The following is an 18,264-nucleotide window of genomic DNA, read 5'->3' as shown; positions in this document are numbered from 1 at the left end:
GGCCACCCAGGCTTGAAGAGATGTGTCTGAAGTATCAGCCTTGCCCGGTGCAGTGGAGCCTGAACCAGCCAAGTACACAGCAAGCTTGCAGCGTACTGGGGGGTGGGGAAAGGGAAACAGCTAAAAGGTTTTGCTAGGGTGAGGGAAGAGAAGTGGGGCTGGGGGAGCGTTCTGTCTGCCTGAGGAGACTTGGGGGGGGGGGGGGTTCATGTCTTGTTGGGGGCAATGAGAGAGAGGGAGCTGGGAATGAAGTAGTTGAGCCTTGGGAGGGGGGAGAGCGAAAGCCAGGAGTCTTTGAGAGGTGGGCTGGAGAGAGGGAGAACGGGTGGGGAAGTTGGGGTCTGAAGCTGGGGGTGGTGGAAAGAGTGAGGTGAGGGGGAGAGCATAGGAATGTCAGCATGGATGGGGGAAGCAGAAAGCAGCCTGGGGGACTCAATCCACTAGAGAAAAGATCAAGTATGGGAAGTGAGAGACACCGTGGAAATGTAGCAGAATTATGACTGCAAGCCAGCGCTTGTACTGCAGCGGGTGCCATTTGTTCGCGCAGCCCGTGGCGCTTGTCAATAAAGCTGTGTGAACGTGGGGCTGAAGTTTGTCTATTTAAACTTCTCACTCCCATGGTGCCTTGCGGCGGGCGGGTTGGATTTTTTAAATCCTGTGGACCAATCAGGAGCGCGCTGGCGTCTCGTAACCAACGGCGCTACCGGCGTTCAAAGCTGCGGCGGTAAGGGACGGAGGGAGCGGCTGCAGGCGGCTCGCCATGACCGCGGTGGCCGGCAAAGCGCTGCAGAAGGCGGCAGCGGCGACGGCGGAGCCTCCCAAGGAGATCCCCGAGGTGCTGGTGGACCCCCGCAGCCGGCGGCGCTATGTCCGGGGCCGCTTCCTCGGCAAGGGCGGCTTCGCCAAGTGCTACGAGATCTCGGACGTGGAGAGCAAGGAGGTCTTCGCCGGCAAGATCGTGCCCAAGAGCCTCCTGCTGAAGCCGCACCAGAAGGAGAAGATGTCCATGGAGATCGCCATCCACCGCAGCCTCGGCCACCGCCATGTGGTCGGCTTCCAGGGCTTCTTCGAGGACAGCGACTTCGTCTTCGTGGTGCTGGAGCTGTGCCGGCGGAGGGTGAGGGGCCGGGGGCCGCGGGGTGAGGGGCCGGCGGAGGGTGAGGGGCCGGGGGCGGAGGGTGAGGGGGCCGGGGGGCCGGCGGAGGGGGCTGGGGCCGCGGGGGGAGGGTGAGGGGGCGGGGGGGTGCTCCGGCGTCTCACATTCCCACCGCCCGGCTCTGCTCTCTTCCTGGAGCTGCACAGGAGGGGGCAGGCGGAGGGGGGCTGGGGGCAGGCGGAGGGGGGCTGGGGCTCCGGCGTCTCACCGCCCGGCTCTGCTCTCTCCTAGTCTCTGCTGGAGCTGCACAAGAGGAGGAAGGCGGTGACGGAGCCCGAGGCGCGCTACTACCTGCGCCAGACCATCCTGGGCTGCCAGTACCTGCACGCTAACCGGGTCATCCACCGCGATCTGAAGCTGGGCAACCTCTTCCTGAACGATGACATGGAAGTGAAAATAGGTAAAAGCGCCCCGCGGGCATCCTGTGCACCCCCTCGCGCTATTGCCCAACTCCTTGATGAATCCAATATAAACGCGCGGGTCCGGCCTTTAACGGCTCGCGCTCTCGCCTCCGCCTGACCGAGGGGCTGGCAATGAAGCAACAGAGCCAGGTGTGACGCTTGTGCATGGGGCAACCTTGCAAGGAGCGGCAGTTACTGTGCTCAGCAGTAAGAGAGCAAAGGGTCGATCCAGTCTGCCCAGCAAGCGTCCTATGGAAGTAAAGCTGCTCCGTGCAAGCCTTATGTTAAGAGAAGAACTTATATTTAAACACTATGGCCTGCCTGTATTAACCATCATGCTGGCTGAGTTACACCTAATCAAAATCAAAGCACACTCAAGCCATAGCAGCATTACTGCTAGCAACACTTTTACAGGGTGAGAAGCCTTCCTGATAATTCAGACAATGCTGCTTCAATGTGCTTTGCTTTTGAGCTTGGCCATAGAAACAGTTCTGCATTTTTTCCCTTAATGTCTGTCTCTCCATACCTCCTCACCTCCAGCCTTCAAAGCAGGGTGATATTACAGTTGCACCAGGGTAGTAATCCCCCATGCCTTGTGTTAGGAGTAGTAGCTGCTGCTGCTTCATGCTGATTACCCCCATACCCTCTTCTTCATTTCCATCCACAGTGTCAATCCCATGCCTTCTTGAATTCATTTACTGCTTTATTTTCACCACCTCTTTGGGAAGGGTATTCTAGGCATTGTCATTCCCCTGGGGTTTCTTGATGCTATGGCATGGTGGTTACCTGCGTACAGCTGCAGTTTCTACCCATAACATTAACGGGGGTAGACTGCACGGAGGGGCAATTATTTCTGTAAAGAACTTGCTACGCAGACTGGATGGACCATTGGGGGGGGGTCTTCTGCTATCTTTAGCTGCCACTGCCTTGTAAGACAGGATACATGTGCTATAAGTGGAAGATACTTGGTAGCGGCTATACAGGGGCTCTGGTGGTCACACTGACTGAAGAACTGCTTTCCTTCTGGCCACCAGCAGGTCAGGGGAGGGTTTTCCTAACACTGGGTACAGCGGAGTAAAAGTCCTCTTTTGTACAGTAAATGAGTGATTAGATTCTGATTTCAGTTCCAGGCACTGTTTTAACCACAAGGATTGCAAACTCCTAGTTAAGATTTGTTCCTGAAATGCAGCAAAATATGGATTTTCCTTTCACTGAGACTTGGTTGAGTATTAGAACTGTTTGTTTCCTTGTATTCAGTACATCTAACTTTCAAACGGGTGTGCGGGCACACAGTCCACACCCAGGGATGTGGCTGTCTTAACTTGTGTGCGTATACGCGAGCATGTTTATTTATTTATTTTTAGTTTTTATATACCGATGTTCCTGTATAATATACATATCACACCGGTTTACATGGAAATAAAACTGATGCCTCGGAGAGGCAGTTTACATGGAAACATTTTTAACATTTTTATGTTGTAAAATAGCCTGGCTGTGTGCACAGTGAATGTGTGCATGGGCGTGCAAGTCAGGGGATCTTAAAAGCGAATCCCCGTGCCATTACCAGTTGAATCACTTAAGTTAGATCCTCCAACCCTCCTGGTTTCATAGCCTACACTCCCCCGGTTACCCCAGAAATGGCTTGATCCTTTTATAACTTTTATGTCACCCATAGCAGAAAGTTAGCAGCAGGAGACTTCTTTGCATACCAGAATGGGTTAATTATTTACGCATGCATCTCAGGGCTAGTACCCAAAATACTTATGCTCTGCCCCTTTTTGGAGGCTTTTGAGGGGTGCGCCATGCGTGCTTTTTAAAACCTGGTCAGCACAGGTAATCCCGATTTCTTGGTGCATCCATAATTGATGTATGCACTGGGCTTTTAAAATTCACCCTTTAGCTAGTGTTGAACTGCACATATCTGCTGTCTTCTGTCTCATACTATCCAGAAAGTCTTTGCTCCCCTTCCCCAGTGATTCCATCTTAGCATGGAGACTATTCGGAAGAGACCTTCCTAGTCTCAGGTGCAGATGGATGCATATTTAACACATGTAAAAATAGCATGCTACTAAAGTATTCTGAGTCTGCATAGTTTGGAGTTAATGTTCAAAGGAGTTATGAACTATACAATCGTAGCAATTTTCAAAAACCATTTACCTGTGTAAAGTGTGCTTATGTGGATAAAGCCTATCGGCAATTAATGACTCATATTGTAGCAATTTTCAAAAGCCCACGTACATAGGTAAAGTGTATTTACTGAAGTAAAACTCAACTTTGTGCATGTAAATGCTTCTTAAAATCAGGAGAGACCTTAAAAATGATTGCTTGCTTTTATACTCTGTGCAATATTTACTATACATCAGAAATTATTTTTTAGGTTTATATTTAAATATCTGCTTAAACATGATCAAATTTAAGATGCCTTGCTTTAGGCTCTACATTGTTACTCTCTGCTTGTAATGTGGCAGTAAAAAAAACATACATTTTGTTTGGAAGCAGTTAACTGCGAGTGTCCCACATAAGTAAATAGCTTTCAATGATGGTACCTCTAGCAAATTTTTGCCTGGAATGTAAGTCTAATGAGAATATAGAGCTTAAATCAGTAATATATAGCGCTCTTTATGAATCAGTGTGAAAAATTTATAATTGACCTGCCATGCTACTGATAGCAACCTGTCTAATATTGATTCCCATGAACTCAATCGCTACCTCATATGCACCAAAAATCTCTCCATGTCAGGTGACTTTGGCTTGGCAACAAGAGTAGAATTTGATGGGGAGCGTAAGAAGACACTTTGTGGAACCCCAAACTATATTGCTCCGGAAGTACTGGGGAAGAAGGGCCACAGCTTTGAAGTGGATGTTTGGTCCATTGGCTGCATTATGTAAGTTCTTTTCTGTGGAGAGATTACAAGTTGATGCCTATGACCACCTGATGCATGTTCAGCCTTCATTCTAAGTTCTTAGTGTCAGAACAAGTGGGTTATGCACCTCTACCAGCAAACTGACGACCCAGTATATCTCGCCCTGCAGTGACATCAGCCTGCCAGTATTCTGTCTCCAGCAGGTGGTGAATGTGCATCTCCCTTCTGGGGATTGCTTCATTGTGAAAAAGAATTCAGGATATTGCATTCAGCTTGCTCTTCTGCTGTGATACCAAAACATCACTAGCTTGAGAATTCCTTCGGTGATTTCTGTGGTCCCTCAGATGAGTGCCTTGGTCTAACAGCTGGGTTTTTTTTTCAGCAGGTGTGGATTTAGCTGCTTAAGTGGCTGAAAAGCAATAGGTGCAGGAAGCAGAGCACAGCGGTGACTGCATATGCCCTATTCCCCCCTCCCCCCAGCCAGAAACTCTGTGGAGGCTTTTCTTGCTTAGGGCTTCCTCCTTCCAGTCTCTGTGCTCTGCTCGTCATTCCAACGTTTGTCCCACTCTGGGAGGTTGAGGGGCGTGAGCAGCCTCTGTAGGCTAGGTCCCACGCTGAGGCTTTTTAATTGTGTGCTGTGTGGTAGGCAGCAATGGTGTTTAGCACACTTTCTAAGGCTGCCCTCTACAGGCTTGTCAGTTCCGCATGTGCGTCTGGTTTTTGGACGCTTAGTCGGGCCTTGTATGCAGTGCATCAAGTGGTTGCACGCTTACCTGTGCCCACAAGTTTTTTATTATGCGCTTAAATTGTTACGGCCCTTATTTTTGGGATGCCTAGGGTTGGTTGTTATAAAAAAATAAATAAAAGCCTCTAGCTGCTGCTCAAGCACTCTTAGTTGTCCATAATGGTGCCTATGCCTAAGAAACCTAAGCATCTTTCGGTTTGCACTGCCTGTCATATTCTGGCATTTCAACCAGAAGTGTCCGCTGTCATGTGTTAGTGCTATCTGGAGGCTCAGGGAGAATTATCCTCGCCTGGTTCTTCCCAGCTGGATATAGGCCTGGGTGGAGTGCCTGAATTAGCAACTCCCTAACTGGTTGCTCAGTGAGTGCCTCCGGGATTGGATGTTCCTGCTCTTCCAGGGACTGCAATCTTCAGCCCTCTCAACACTCTTAGAGCAGGTTTGCAGGTAGGATCCTTGCCAGGACCTACTGCTAAGCGCTGGGGTACTGAGTGGCAGTGGAAAGTCCCAATAGAGGTCCAGATTGCACGGATGGTGATGCCGATTCTGACTATTAAGAATGGTGAAATTCCTCCGGGGTTAGAACCGTATGGAACTATGCTACAGTTCTTTCAATCGGGCAGATTCAGTATGGTGCGCTCAGCCGAACACGGCCTAGCGCCCGCAACATGCAAATGCATGCTGATGGCCCTATTAGTACACCCTCAGACTTAATATCATAGCGATATTAAGTTGGAGGCCCCAAAAATAAAAATTAAAAAAAAAAAATCTGCCTGCGGGTTGGAAGACGGACGCTCAATTTTGCCGGCCTCTGTTTTCCAAACCCGTGGTTGTCAGGTTCGAGAACCGTCACCGATAAATTGAGTGTTGGCTGACAAACCTGCTGGGAGGCACTAGAGGCGTGCTAGTGTCCCTAGCGCCTCCTTTTACCGCGGCCCTAATTTGCATATCTTTTACTGAATCGCGCGCCCAGGAGAGTGGGGGCTTTCCGGCTCTCCCTCGCGTCTTACTGTATCGGCCTGATAGAGAGGACTGCCAGCTCTGATTTCCCAGACCTTGAAAATGATTGGAGTTCTGGGGCAGTTACGTGTCTGAGCCAAGAGATGGAGGCGATTCAAGAACTGATTTTTGAGTGGGGTGCACCAGAGGCTAAATTTAAAGGGGGGTCAGTTTTGGAACATAAGAAATTGCCATGCTGGGTCAGACCAAGGGACCATCAAGCCCAGCATCCTGTTTCCAGCAGTGTCATCGGCTTGCGGGGGTGAAGAGCAGGCATGTGATGCTGATGGTGCGTGGCAAAGGTGCTCTTGTGTGTACCAAAGGCCAGCGAGTCTGAAACTGGGTAATATTTCTAATATCGCTCAACAATTCCAGTTATCACTGGGCAAGGAAGGCATGGTAATCTTTCTACTTACAAATCCTCCAAGTTTTCGTTGGCCATGTTGTCTCAAGCAAGTCCCCATGTAAATGCTTTCTCATGGTCCCTCAACCTCTTTTTTGTTTTAATGCTCAGACGGTTAGGATCAAATATCAACTGATTTATTACTTTGACACAGAGCAGTTTTGTTTTACAAAATCATGGCTCTTAGATTCTGATTATATTGTCAACGGCAGGGGAGGAAGACTGATACTTCACGCATATCCAGCATAGCTCTCTGCTTCAACAGCAGGGGGGATGAAGAAAAGTGGATCTATATACAAACAACCAACAAGGACTGGATTACATAGTCTGGGTAAACAAATAAGCATGGGTGTAGCTTGCTTATTGCGGCGGTTACTACCCCTAACTAAGCTAGATATTTTCACTTAGATGCAGTTCCAACACTGCTCTCTACATTAATGGTGGGGGTGGAAGGGAAATAGAACCAAAAGGTTACTAAGAGCCAAGAGTAACAGTTAAGTATGAGAAGAAGAAAAAAAAGTGCGAAGCCTGCTGGGCAGACTGGATGGGCTGTTTGGTCGTCTTCTGCCGTCATTTCTATGTTAAACCAAATCTGTCCTTTCAGGCTATTCTCATGTGTCAACCCTGCTGAAAAAGTAAAGGTGGTGGTCTACTCATTTATAAAGATACTTGGAAAATCAAAGCGGAGCATCTTAATGGTGACTCTACTTGATGTTAGCAATTTCTTCAAATTATTTTTCAATTTGCCCAGTTTACTATCTTCCAAAGCTACATGTTCCAATTCTCACACATTGAGTGTTTTTAGACATTCTGAAATCTCTTGGCTGACATCAAATAATTCAAGTTTCCACTCACAAGCTGGGTCAACAAATCGATCAAAATTTTATTCACAATCTTTTGAATGTCTGATTCCCTCATCTGTCCACTTTCTTATTAAATTCCAAATTCAGTTCTCCCAAACTCATGCCCACATTTCCAAGACACAAACTTGTTTCCTTGATGTGGCTCATCTCTTCCATGCAATATTTAATATGCTATTCCTGAACATCCCCAGATCAGTCCAGAGACGTGGGTTGTGTATCCCTACCAGCAGGTGGAGTCAGAACACTTTGGGCACTGCTACATAACCTCGAGTGCCACCTGCAGTCCCTCAGGATTTCTCTGACTCCAGCAGATGGCAGAGATGCACTCCTGCAGTTTTTAATTTGATTTTTTCAGTAGTTAGAATTTTTTTTTCTTTTAGTCACTTCCTGAGGTGTTAGGCACCTTCGTGGGCCATCCCTCAGTGGAAGCTGGGCGTCCGGGGGATTGGATATCCCTGTCACGATCTCACCCGCTCCGGGTCGGTGTGTGCAGGCCAGGGGCTCCTGGTTACGCACCACTGACATTGCTACAGCTGCTCCCTTGATCCCTGCTAGAGTATCCCCTGTTTTGCCTCAAAGTTTATATTAAAAAAAAAAGAGCAGTGTTTCAATTTGTGCGTCTGGCCGGAGACAGTAGGATCTGAGGTAAGGAGTCGGTGCTGTGGGATCGGGCCCTCGGAGGCCGTGCGGGGAGGCTGTCAGCTCCTGGTCCCTTCAGCTCCCAGAGCTCCAGGCTGCCGCGGAAGGGAAGGGTGATTTTTTTTTTTTCCTTTAGACCACCTGTGTGTTGCTATTTCACAGCGGCGTTTTCAGTCGGACAGGCTGTGTTTGCTATGGCGCGCGGGTTTATCTATTTTTGACCGCTTTCTTTTCGCCTTCCTGACTGGATTTTTTTACTGCATCGCGGCTGCGAGCCAATCACGGTGGTGCGGCAATCACGGCCTTCCCCCCCCCCCCCCCCCCCCCCCCCCCGTAATCCACGAGGCGGCGCGCTTTCTTAGATGGGGCCGTGCTCCAAATCGCCGGCCTGCCACGTGTGCGGCATACGTGGTCAGGCTCTAGATGCGGCCTTTTTATGCCCCGATTGTGCTCAGGAGGCAGGAGAATTGTTGGGACCGGAAGGCACCCCCTCCCCCGCCAGGGATGTCCCGGGCCTAGAATCACAGGAGTACCACCCCCTCCTGTTTTAGCTCCTGTAGGGGAGATCCTACAGGAGGAGCGGGTGCTGCACCTCCAGTGATTTCCCCGGAGGGGATTTCCCTGGAGTTTGTCTTCCTCATGTACGAAGCCTTCTTGGCTTGCAAACGCACGGTGGTGAAGAGACCTCTGTCATCCTCCTGAGAAATTAAATAGGGCCGCAGATCCTGGGCAACACCCTATGGATCAGGTGCAACCGAGGAAGGAGGGTGCTCAGGGCCCTGCCCGCGGGAGCAGGTGTGGGGACAGACCCGGATCAGGCGGATGTGGATACGGATGAATCAGTTGATCCCGATACACCGCCGGCAGAAGGTGACTCTCCCAGTGTGGTCTGCTTAATTAAAAGGGAGAAACGGCATCCCCTTATTCCTCGGGTCCTGGGCCTTAAGGTGTCTCAGGAGGAGACTGACAATGAGGGGGTTAATCCCGTCCTCTATGGTATCAGGGGGCCCACTACTTCTTTTCCTCTACCGAAGAAAGTATGCAAACTGGTGACCCAGGAGTGGGAGGCTCCCGATGCCGGTCTGAAAGTGGGCAGAGCGATGGCTAAACTATATCCCCTGTCATTGGATGTCTTGGACCTGTTGAAGATCCCTAAGGTGGATGCTGCGGTCTCGGTGGTCACTAAGAAGACCACTATCCCGGTCGCTGGGGCAGTCGCCCTGAAAGGACCGGAAACTGGAAATCCAGTTGAAGCAGGCATTTGAGGTAGCAGTGCTAAGTCGTCGCGGACAATCTGCGCCAGCCTGATGCAGAGAGCATGTCTGTTGGGTTCAGGAGGCGCCTGCCAGTGCCAGAACAAGCGGCGGAGGGGCGTTACAGTCCGCCCAGTTGGAAGCGGGTGTCGCCTACATGGTAGATGCTGTGTATGATCTGGTAAAGACCTCAGCGAGAGGCATGGTCTCCCTGGTGTTGGTGCGACGGCTCCTCTGGCTGAGGAATTGGGCAGTGGATTTGTCTTCTAAATCCCAGCTGTGCAACCTGCCTTTTAATGGCAAGCTCCTGTTTGGAGAGGAACTGTATCAGTTGGTAAAATTGCTGGCGGAATCCAAAGGCAATTGGTTGCCAGAAGACAGGAGATCATCCACGAAGGCGTTCCCGGGACACCCGTCGTTACTGGACTAGCAGATACACCACACCAACCACTTCTAAACTGGCTACAGGGCACCGGGGGTCGCCGACCCAGTAGGGACTCTGACACCTGGGTGCAGGAAACACCAAAGCCCTCCCAATGAAGCCATGAGCACCCATTCCGTCGTCGAAGCTGTTGGAGGCAGATTATCCAACTTTTACATGGAATGGGCAAGAATTACCTCAGATCGTTGGGTCTTAGGCACCTTGGCATATATGGCAGTCTGTCAAAACTTTGTCTCCATTTACTGGAGGGGAGGCAAAACCCAGGAGTCTGGACTGATCCGTGGTACTCCAGGAATGAAAATTAGCAGGTAAGAACCAATTTTCTTGGCCTCTTGAGGTTGCTGGTTCCCTTGTGGAATCTTAATTTGGTACTGGACTTCTTAGTGGGTCCTACAATTCAACCACTGTGCAGCCTTTCCTTGCAGTTCTTGATGTTGAAGACTGTGTTCCTGGTGTCTCTCTCATTTACAAGCTGTAGGGCTTATCTTGCTGGGAGCTGTTCCTTCGGGTGATTCCAGGGGCGTTGCAGCTGCCTACCGTTCTAACCTTCCTGCTTAAGGTGGTTTCGGAATTTCATTTGAATCAGTCCATTTCCTTGTCGTCCCTGTATAAGGTCAGATGCAGAGGAGTATCGCCTCCTGCGTTCCTTGGATGTCAAGCAGATTGTTGTGCAGTATCTGGAGGTTTCTGAAAGATGGATCACCTGTTTGTCCTTAATGGTGGTAGTAAGCAGAGTGTTCCAGCTTTATGGGTTACTATAGCTCACTGGCTTAAGGAGGTGGCCATGGCTGCGAGTATGGATGCTGAAAAGCCATTGGCTACTCTAGGTTAGGGTTCATTCCACTAGAGCTCAGGCAGTGCCATGGGCAGAGGTTAGTTTGTCTCCCATCTCTATCTGCCGAGCTGTGACATGGTCCTCTTTGCATATTCTTTCCATTTTTTTGTCGTCTGGATGTGCAGGCCCGGGAGGACGTGGTCTTTGCACGTGTGGTATTGAACTGGACTGTGGGCAGCCTCCCACCCTGTTGGGAAGTAGGTCCTGAGTCCATCTGTCTAGATGCTAGGAAATGGAGAAATTACTTACCTGAATTTTGTTTTCCTTAGTGTAGACAGATGGACTCTGCTTCCTGCCCTTGGCTGCCAAATGATTGTCAATAGTCCTCCTGTGGGACTACGGATCCCAATGGATTACTGGTAAGTATTCATCCAGTCCCTAGATTAGGGTACTTCTGTTCTTACTTGAGTTTGGTGTGTTTTGGTTGAGTACAGTTCTGGTTGGCTGTTTTTTTAATAGCTTTTTGCTAGTCTGTCCACAGTTGCTTTTGAAGAGAACACTAGCGAGCTGGGATCACTGCAGGAGTATATATAGTGTGACGTCAGCTTGCTCTGTCTCCATCTGTTGGTAGGGGAGCATAACCTACTAGTCCTGAGGCAGTCTGTCTACACTAAGGAGAACAAAATTACTGATCTGATAATTTCTCCAATCGTTCAGTTTCAAAAATGACATTCTTTTTCACTCAATGCATAGTTAAACTCTGGACTTTGTTGCCAGGGGGTGAGGTTTCAGCAGTTAGTGTAACTGGGTTTAAAAAAGATTTGGATAAGTTCCTAGAGGTTACTGCTATGGCGGTAGCTTGTGATCTAATGTTTTGATAGTTGCCAGGTACTTGTGACTTGGATTGGCCATTATTGGGAACAGGATAGTGGGCTTGATGGACTCTTGGTCTGACCCAATATGGCATTTGTCCCCTGCACATACACTTTTTTCTCTTATGCAACCTATTAAATTCTGAATCCTTACTGGGATTGATTCTTTCCCTGCCCCCTCTCCCACCCATGCCATGAGCCAGGCATGTGAATACCAGAGTCTGGGGCACAATGCTGCAAAGTAACACAGATAAAGCTTGAAAGGCCCTCTTGTGGCAGATGTAATTCCTTCACCTCCAATATAGGAATTATAACGTTAATTTCTTGCAAGGCCTGTGCGAATAGGAACAGGATAGGACCATGCTGACATGCAGTCTCCCTACAGGTACACGTTACTGGTGGGCAAGCCACCCTTTGAGACGTCTTGCTTAAAAGAAACCTACATGAGAATTAAGAAGAATGACTACAGTATCCCCAGGGTAAGAAAATGTGCTGCTTAGATAATCTTGGCTGTCTCTGCAGATCTCTAGTCAGCGCACTCCCATGTGAATGGGTGTTGCGTGTCCACCAGCTGCTGATTGGCTGCGGAGGTGACAGACCAGCTCTCCCTCCCTCAGTTGAGCCAGGTACTGGGGAGGGGTCTCCAGCTGGCTACTTTCTCCCTCTGGGGGGGGAGGCTTAAGAGGGTAAGAATGTTTTGTTCCCTCTGCCTGGCATCGCTTCTCTCTGTACTTGGTATACAGCTACAGTGTGTATACATTTTAATCTTGAAGTTGCTTTAACATAGTTATAACAGCTTGTTTGTCTTCTACCTGACTGGTCTGCTCAGTTCTGAAATCGTGTTTCTCCTAGGACATGCAGGATGGTAGTCCTCACAGATGGCGCCCGGCATAGAAAACTTGTCAAAATTTCTAGAAACTTTGACTGGCACGCTGAGCGCGCCCAGCATGCCACTATCCACACAGCCACACTGGGTCCCTCTTCAGCCTCGTTTTTTCCATGAAGCAGTTGCCTTGGAGTTTTCAGAGCGCTCTCCATAACGTCTTCATATTTTCTTCTTCAAGGTTGTTTCCTGCAATATTTACTGCACTGGGGTCTCTCTCCACTGTCTGTTCCTCCAACGTATTGGTAGGTGTGTTTTTCCTGTTCTTTGCAGTTGATTCCGAGCATGTCTCTTCTCGTTGGCCATTGGCCATCAACCGCTCACTGGCTTGTTTTTCCTGGCATCCAGTTTTTGCAATTGCCCCCAATGCCTGCGGACCGTGTCTCTCTCTGATCCGCATGAGGTCTGTATCCTCTGCCTGGGGGCTTCTCACAAGGTCGCTGGGTGCCACTACTGTACCTAAGGTCCATCGTACCTGTCTTGACAAGATTGAGCAGCTTTTTGGCACCAAAAGGTCAGCCCCATTGACTGGCATTGGGGACAGACACTGAGGGGCTCAGGGGACCCCTCTTCATTGTTGGGCCGTTCCAAGGCATCCGGATCATCTGCATCCTCTGCGCCAGAGAAGGACCAGGCCAAACACCGAGGGGAAACGCCGATGGGGTACTGGCCCATGCCAAGCCGAAGAGGCCCCATCCTCTTCCAAGCCTGGGAGTCCCAGGTGTTCCTCATCAATTATGGGGCCAGGCACGGAGCCTCTTTGGCCCCCCTGTGGAGGCTCCAGTGATGCCTCATCACTGGACTTCCAGGAGGAGTTGGACTGCAGGGTGCACCAGGTGGTGCTTCAAACCTTCCCCGGCGCCAGCCCCCATACAGGCGCTGGAACCAGCACCTGCACTGTAAACGCCCCTGCTGGAGCATCTCGACAACCTGCTTGGGCGTCTTACCAATGCCCGGGGCTCCTTCAGTTCCCTGTTGGCCACTGAGGCCCCCTCTGGAGCGATACCGATTCAGGGATGCTCCAAGGAGGAAGATTTGGCACTGCACCCAAAACCCATGAAGGTGCCTTTGCTCCCTGAGCCCGTTCTCAGGCCATTGGGAATACCAGAACCGTTGGTCCACTCAGGACCATTGGTGTCCCTGGTGCCGTTGATGTCACTACTGAGGGGCATAGGCACTGGCCTCCCTCACTGTCCCCCTGTGGACATCAGTGAGGAGGATGTACCTTACAATCCCTGGGGGGGGGGTGATACCTCATCCTCTGAGGACTGTGGCGACTTGCCTTCTGAGCTTTCTCTGCTGGATGAGAGATGCTCTCCCCTGGAAGGCCAGTCCTTTGTGGCTTTATCAGGGCTATGGTGGATGCCACCCATTTCCAACTCCTCATGGAGGATGATGCCTGCTGCAAAATGCTGGAGGTTCTCCAGTTTGTGGATGTCCCGAAGGAAGTAGTAGCCATCCCAATCTATGAAATCATTTTAGAACTTCTCTATCTGTTCTGGGAGCACCTGCACTCTGTCTCCCCAGTCAATAGACTGATGCCCTTTACCTGGTCCAACAGGCCCTGGGCTTTCAGCTCCCCCCACCAGTCTGTGGTTGTGGTGTCTGCCCTTAAAAAGGCCAAGAGATCTCGTACTCATCCTCCACCCCTTTAGGCAGAGGTTCGCAGGAGAGTCTTTCAAGAGGCAATGCTTATTGCCTGCATCGCCTCCTACCAGTTATACATGGCTTAGTACAACAGGAACTTGTGAAAACAGGTTCAGGAGCTGGCAGAGCACCTGCCTCAGCAGCAAGATGTGCTGGAGGCTGGGAAACAGTAAGATCCACTTATGATGTCTTAGATGGTGGCCATTAAAATCAACCATTGGCCAGTCTTCAGGTACAATGTAACCCCAATATTTAAAGGCTTCAAGGGCGATCCGGGTAACTATAGACCAGTGAGCCTGACTTCAGTGCCGGGAAAAATAGTGGAAACTATTCTCAAGATCAAAATCACAGAACATATAGAAAGCCATGGTTTAATGGAACACAGTCAACATGGATTTACCCAGGGCAAGTCTTGCCTCACAAATCTGCTTCACTTTTTTGAAGGGGTTAATAAACATGTGGATAAAGGTGAACCGGTAGATGTAGTGTACTTGGATTTTCAGAAGGCGTTTGACAAAGTCCCTCATGAGAGGCTTCTCTGAAAACTAAAAAGTCATGGGATAGGAGGCAATGTCCTTTCGTGGATTACAAACTGGCTAAAAGACAGGAAACAGAGTAGGATTAAATGGTCAATTTTATCAGTGGAAAAGTCTCTCTCATATATAGAGAGAGAGATCTGGAAAGGAATATGAGTGAGGTTATCAAATTTGCAGATACAAAATTATTCAGAGTAGTTAAATCACAAGCAGATTGTGGTGAAACATTACAGGAGGACCCTGGAAGACTGGGCATCCAAATGGCAGATGAAATTTAACGTGGGCAAGTGCAAGGTGTTGCAAATAGGAAAAAATAACCCTTGCTGTAGTTACAAAATGATAAAGGGGATGGAACAGCTCCCCTATGAGGAAAGGCTGAAGAGATTAGGGCTGTTCAGCTTGGAGAAGAGATGGCTGAGGGGGGATATGATAGAGGTGTTTAAGATCATGAGAGGTCTAGAACGGGTAGAAGTGAATCGGTTATTTACACTTTCGGATAATAGAAGGACTAGGGGGCACTCCATGAAGTTAGCAAGTAGCACATTTTAAGACTAATTGGAGAAATTTTTCACTCAATGCACAATAAAGCTCTGGAATTTGTTGCCAGAGGATGTGGTTAGTGCAGTTAGTATAACTGGGTTCAAAAAAGGTTTGGATAAGTTCTTGGAGAAGTCCATTACCTGCTATTAATCAAGTTTACTTAGGGAATAGCCACTGCTATTAATTGCATCAGTAGCATGGGATCTTCTTAGTGTTTGGGTAATTGCCAGGTTCTTGTGACCTGGATTGGCCACTGTTGGAAACAGGATGCTGGGCTTGATGGACCCTTGGTCTGACCCAGCATGGCATGTTCTTATGTACCTGCACTGCCCCTGGAAACGAGAGCACGACGGAAAAAAAGGATCTGGACCTCTTGGGGCAGTCCGGTAGCTTATGAACCTAGTCACCCAAGGATTTGATAAGCTGGTCCAGGTCCTCTCCAAAAAGTAACTTGAAGGGTAGAGTGCCCAACTGCTATTTAGAAGAGGAGTCTGCTGCCCAATCGCCTGGCTGACACCACTGAGACCATAGCTCTGGCTTGCACCCTGAGGAGATTGTAGAGAGCATCAGCCCCATATGCAATCGCGCCTTCCAGCCTTTGTCTGTCCCGCCTCTGCAGACGGGAGGTCCTGGGTGCTGAGTAATTGTTGAATCCACCTAAGGCTTTCCTGCTGCATGAGATCAAACCCCAAGCTCTGCCAGGACTGCAGGAATGAGGGTTCCTACTCCTCCCTCTGGAACAGATGCGCACCACCTGAGGGTCCTCACCCTCCAAAGAAGCCGGTTTCCCTTGCTCCTCATCCATGCCCCGCGGGAGGGGGAGGAGAGGCTCCTGCAGCCGCACTTGCCGGAGCGGCAGACCCTCCTGAAACCACCGCGCCTTTTAACTTCGCGACCCTTAGACGCGGGAACATCGTCACGCTTGGCTACCTTGGGGGGCAGTCCCTGCATAGGTCTGACTGGCAAGGCAGCACCTTGCAGAGACCTGGAAGCCAAGGCGGACAAAATCTAAAGAAAAGGAATCAGAATCACATCCTGATCTCCTGGAAAAGCAGGGTCCTCATGTTTAAAGAAAACAAAACCTGATCCTAATCTGCATCTGATCAGGAGACAGTGTTGCAGGAAGGCTCCCCCTTGCCTGAGCTGCATGACATGTGCGTCCCTGCACTGAGGGAGAAGGATCAGCTCTGAGCTCCTGACGAGCCTGACATGTTTGAGCCCCACGAGGCTTGGCTGTTGCTGCAGACCCTGGAAAAGAGCTGCCCATCCCCCCTGGAAAGCACCTGGAGCAAATCCCAGTCCTGGAAAGCTGCGCAGCCAATTCCCCACATGCTATACACCAGGATGGCCACAGCACAGTGAGGGGAAAAAAGGCTCAAAATACAAAGAAATCTCCCAAAAACCAGGCGACTCAGGTGGGCAGGGTCCTGGATTGCAGCTGACCCAAAAAGAAATTCTTAAAGCTTTTTTTTTTTTTTTTTTACATAGAAATTAATCAATACTTGATCGTGGAAACAGAGAGAAATCACCACAGTGTGGAAAACAGAGAAAGCTAGGGAACCGCAGGTTCAGCTGCCTGCCTCAGCTGGGAGACAGAGAAATACTGAAGGGACGCAGGGTGAGCACTGTCCTGATACAGGATACCTTTTCAGTTTTTCTCTGTCTCCCTCTACTGGACAGGAGGCTCAACCACTGTCTGGACTGATCTGGGTACGTACAGGGAACAGGTGTTCTCCTAGGACAGCAGGATGTTAGTCCTCAGCAGACCCGCCTACCAGCCTGTGGAGTTGGGTTCTCCATCGGTTTATTTTATTTTTCGCTAAGATAAGAGACTGGAGAGGGACCCCATGTGGCTGCATGGATAGTGGCATGCTCCATGCCAGGCTTCATCTGATGTCATCCATCTGTGACGACCTAACATCCTGCTGTCCTAGAACTCTGCTTTGCTTTTCCTGGGGTAGGATGGAGGGGCACAGTAAGCCTGATGTTTACTGGTTTTCGGTCCTCAGTACGTACAGGGAATCAGTATTCACATGTTCCCACTTTCTGTAACGTGTTCAAGCTTACCTGTTGGACCTCTTTCTTATAGCACATTAACCCTGTAGCGGCTGCACTCATCCAGAAGATGCTGCGGTCAGACCCAGCTACTCGTCCCACTATTGATGAGCTACTGAATGATGAGTTCTTTATTTCTGGCTACATCCCCCCTCGGTTACCCACTACCTGCCTGACGGTTCCTCCACGCTTCTCCATTGCCCCTAGTGCCATGGAGCCCAGCCTACGGAAGCCTCTGACTGCTCTGAACAAAGGTGAGGGCACACAGTGAACCATTTCTTGTGCTGAAGAGGATTTTCCCCAGAAATAAACTCTGCTCTTGCTGCTTTAGGACCTGAAAGTCCATTGGAGAAGCCGCCTGAAATAGATGAAGCCATACAACAGGAGCTGATGGAGCCTGCTGACTGCTACCTGTCAGAAATGTTACAGCAGCTGAATAGCGTCAACATAGCCAAGCCCTCAGAGAGGACCCTTATCCGGCAAGGTGAGGAGGACACGAGGGGATGGGGCATTCCCCTCGACCTGTTAGACTATGAAGTGATTAGAGGAAGCCAGGCAGATTAGATCATTTCTGCCGTTCCTCTATATCTAATGAACTGAAAGTCTACAAGTTTGAGGCATTAAAATGCAAATGATTGGACTATTTCTAGCGCACATGTGACTTAATCTGATAAATTTGGGGTTATTTTGTTTTTATAGAGGAAGCTGAAGATCCAGCCTGTAATCCCATCTTCTGGGTTAGCAAATGGGTGGATTATTCAGACAAGTACGGCCTGGGTAAGTAAAAGGTTGTCAGATGCTGTATGAAAGTGTGTAGCTGTCACTGCATTGAAATAACTATGTAAAACCTCTGGTACTTGAAGAGAGAATACTTTACTTGCTGGCATGAAGGGCAAAGCACCTTCTGTAAACTTCCTGAACATGCCCAGATCAGTCCAGAGAAGAAAACCCTGGGGCACTGGTACATAACGAGTGCTGCCTGCCTGCAGTCCCTCGGTATTTCTCAGTCTCCAGCGGAGGTGCCAGGTTCCTTGATGGGCCCATCCCTCTGGTTCAGCTGAGTGAATGGGGGTTTGGTATCCCTGGCTGTTGCAGCCTGCTGGATCAGGGACCCCTGATAGCTAGGGGACTGGCTCCCTCTTCGTGCCCCAACGTCCCCCTCCTGTCCGCTGCTGGCTCTCAGGGAAGTACTTT

General features: G+C 49.7%; 1 protein-coding gene across 1 annotated transcript in view; it reads left to right on the top strand.

The window, feature by feature from the left end:
• Window positions 1-643: 643 nt before the first annotated feature.
• Window positions 644-18,264, top strand: part of PLK1 (polo like kinase 1) — a 40,509-nt gene continuing 22,888 nt past the window's right edge. Inside the window, exons 1-7 of the mRNA XM_029577071.1 lie at window positions 644-1,117; window positions 1,388-1,556; window positions 4,298-4,442; window positions 11,795-11,888; window positions 17,105-17,324; window positions 17,402-17,554; window positions 17,770-17,847. Of these exons, the coding sequence (XP_029432931.1) occupies window positions 761-1,117; window positions 1,388-1,556; window positions 4,298-4,442; window positions 11,795-11,888; window positions 17,105-17,324; window positions 17,402-17,554; window positions 17,770-17,847 (1,216 nt within the window). The 5' untranslated portion in view covers window positions 644-760. The remainder of the gene's footprint in view (window positions 1,118-1,387; window positions 1,557-4,297; window positions 4,443-11,794; window positions 11,889-17,104; window positions 17,325-17,401; window positions 17,555-17,769; window positions 17,848-18,264) is intronic.

Source organism: Rhinatrema bivittatum, chromosome 14 (genome assembly GCF_901001135.1).
Source record: "Rhinatrema bivittatum chromosome 14, aRhiBiv1.1, whole genome shotgun sequence".
In the NCBI taxonomy this organism is placed as follows: domain Eukaryota; kingdom Metazoa; phylum Chordata; class Amphibia; order Gymnophiona; family Rhinatrematidae; genus Rhinatrema; species Rhinatrema bivittatum.
The sequence above is the reverse complement of the archived record's forward strand: the minus strand, read 5'-3'. Positions and strand labels throughout refer to the sequence as shown.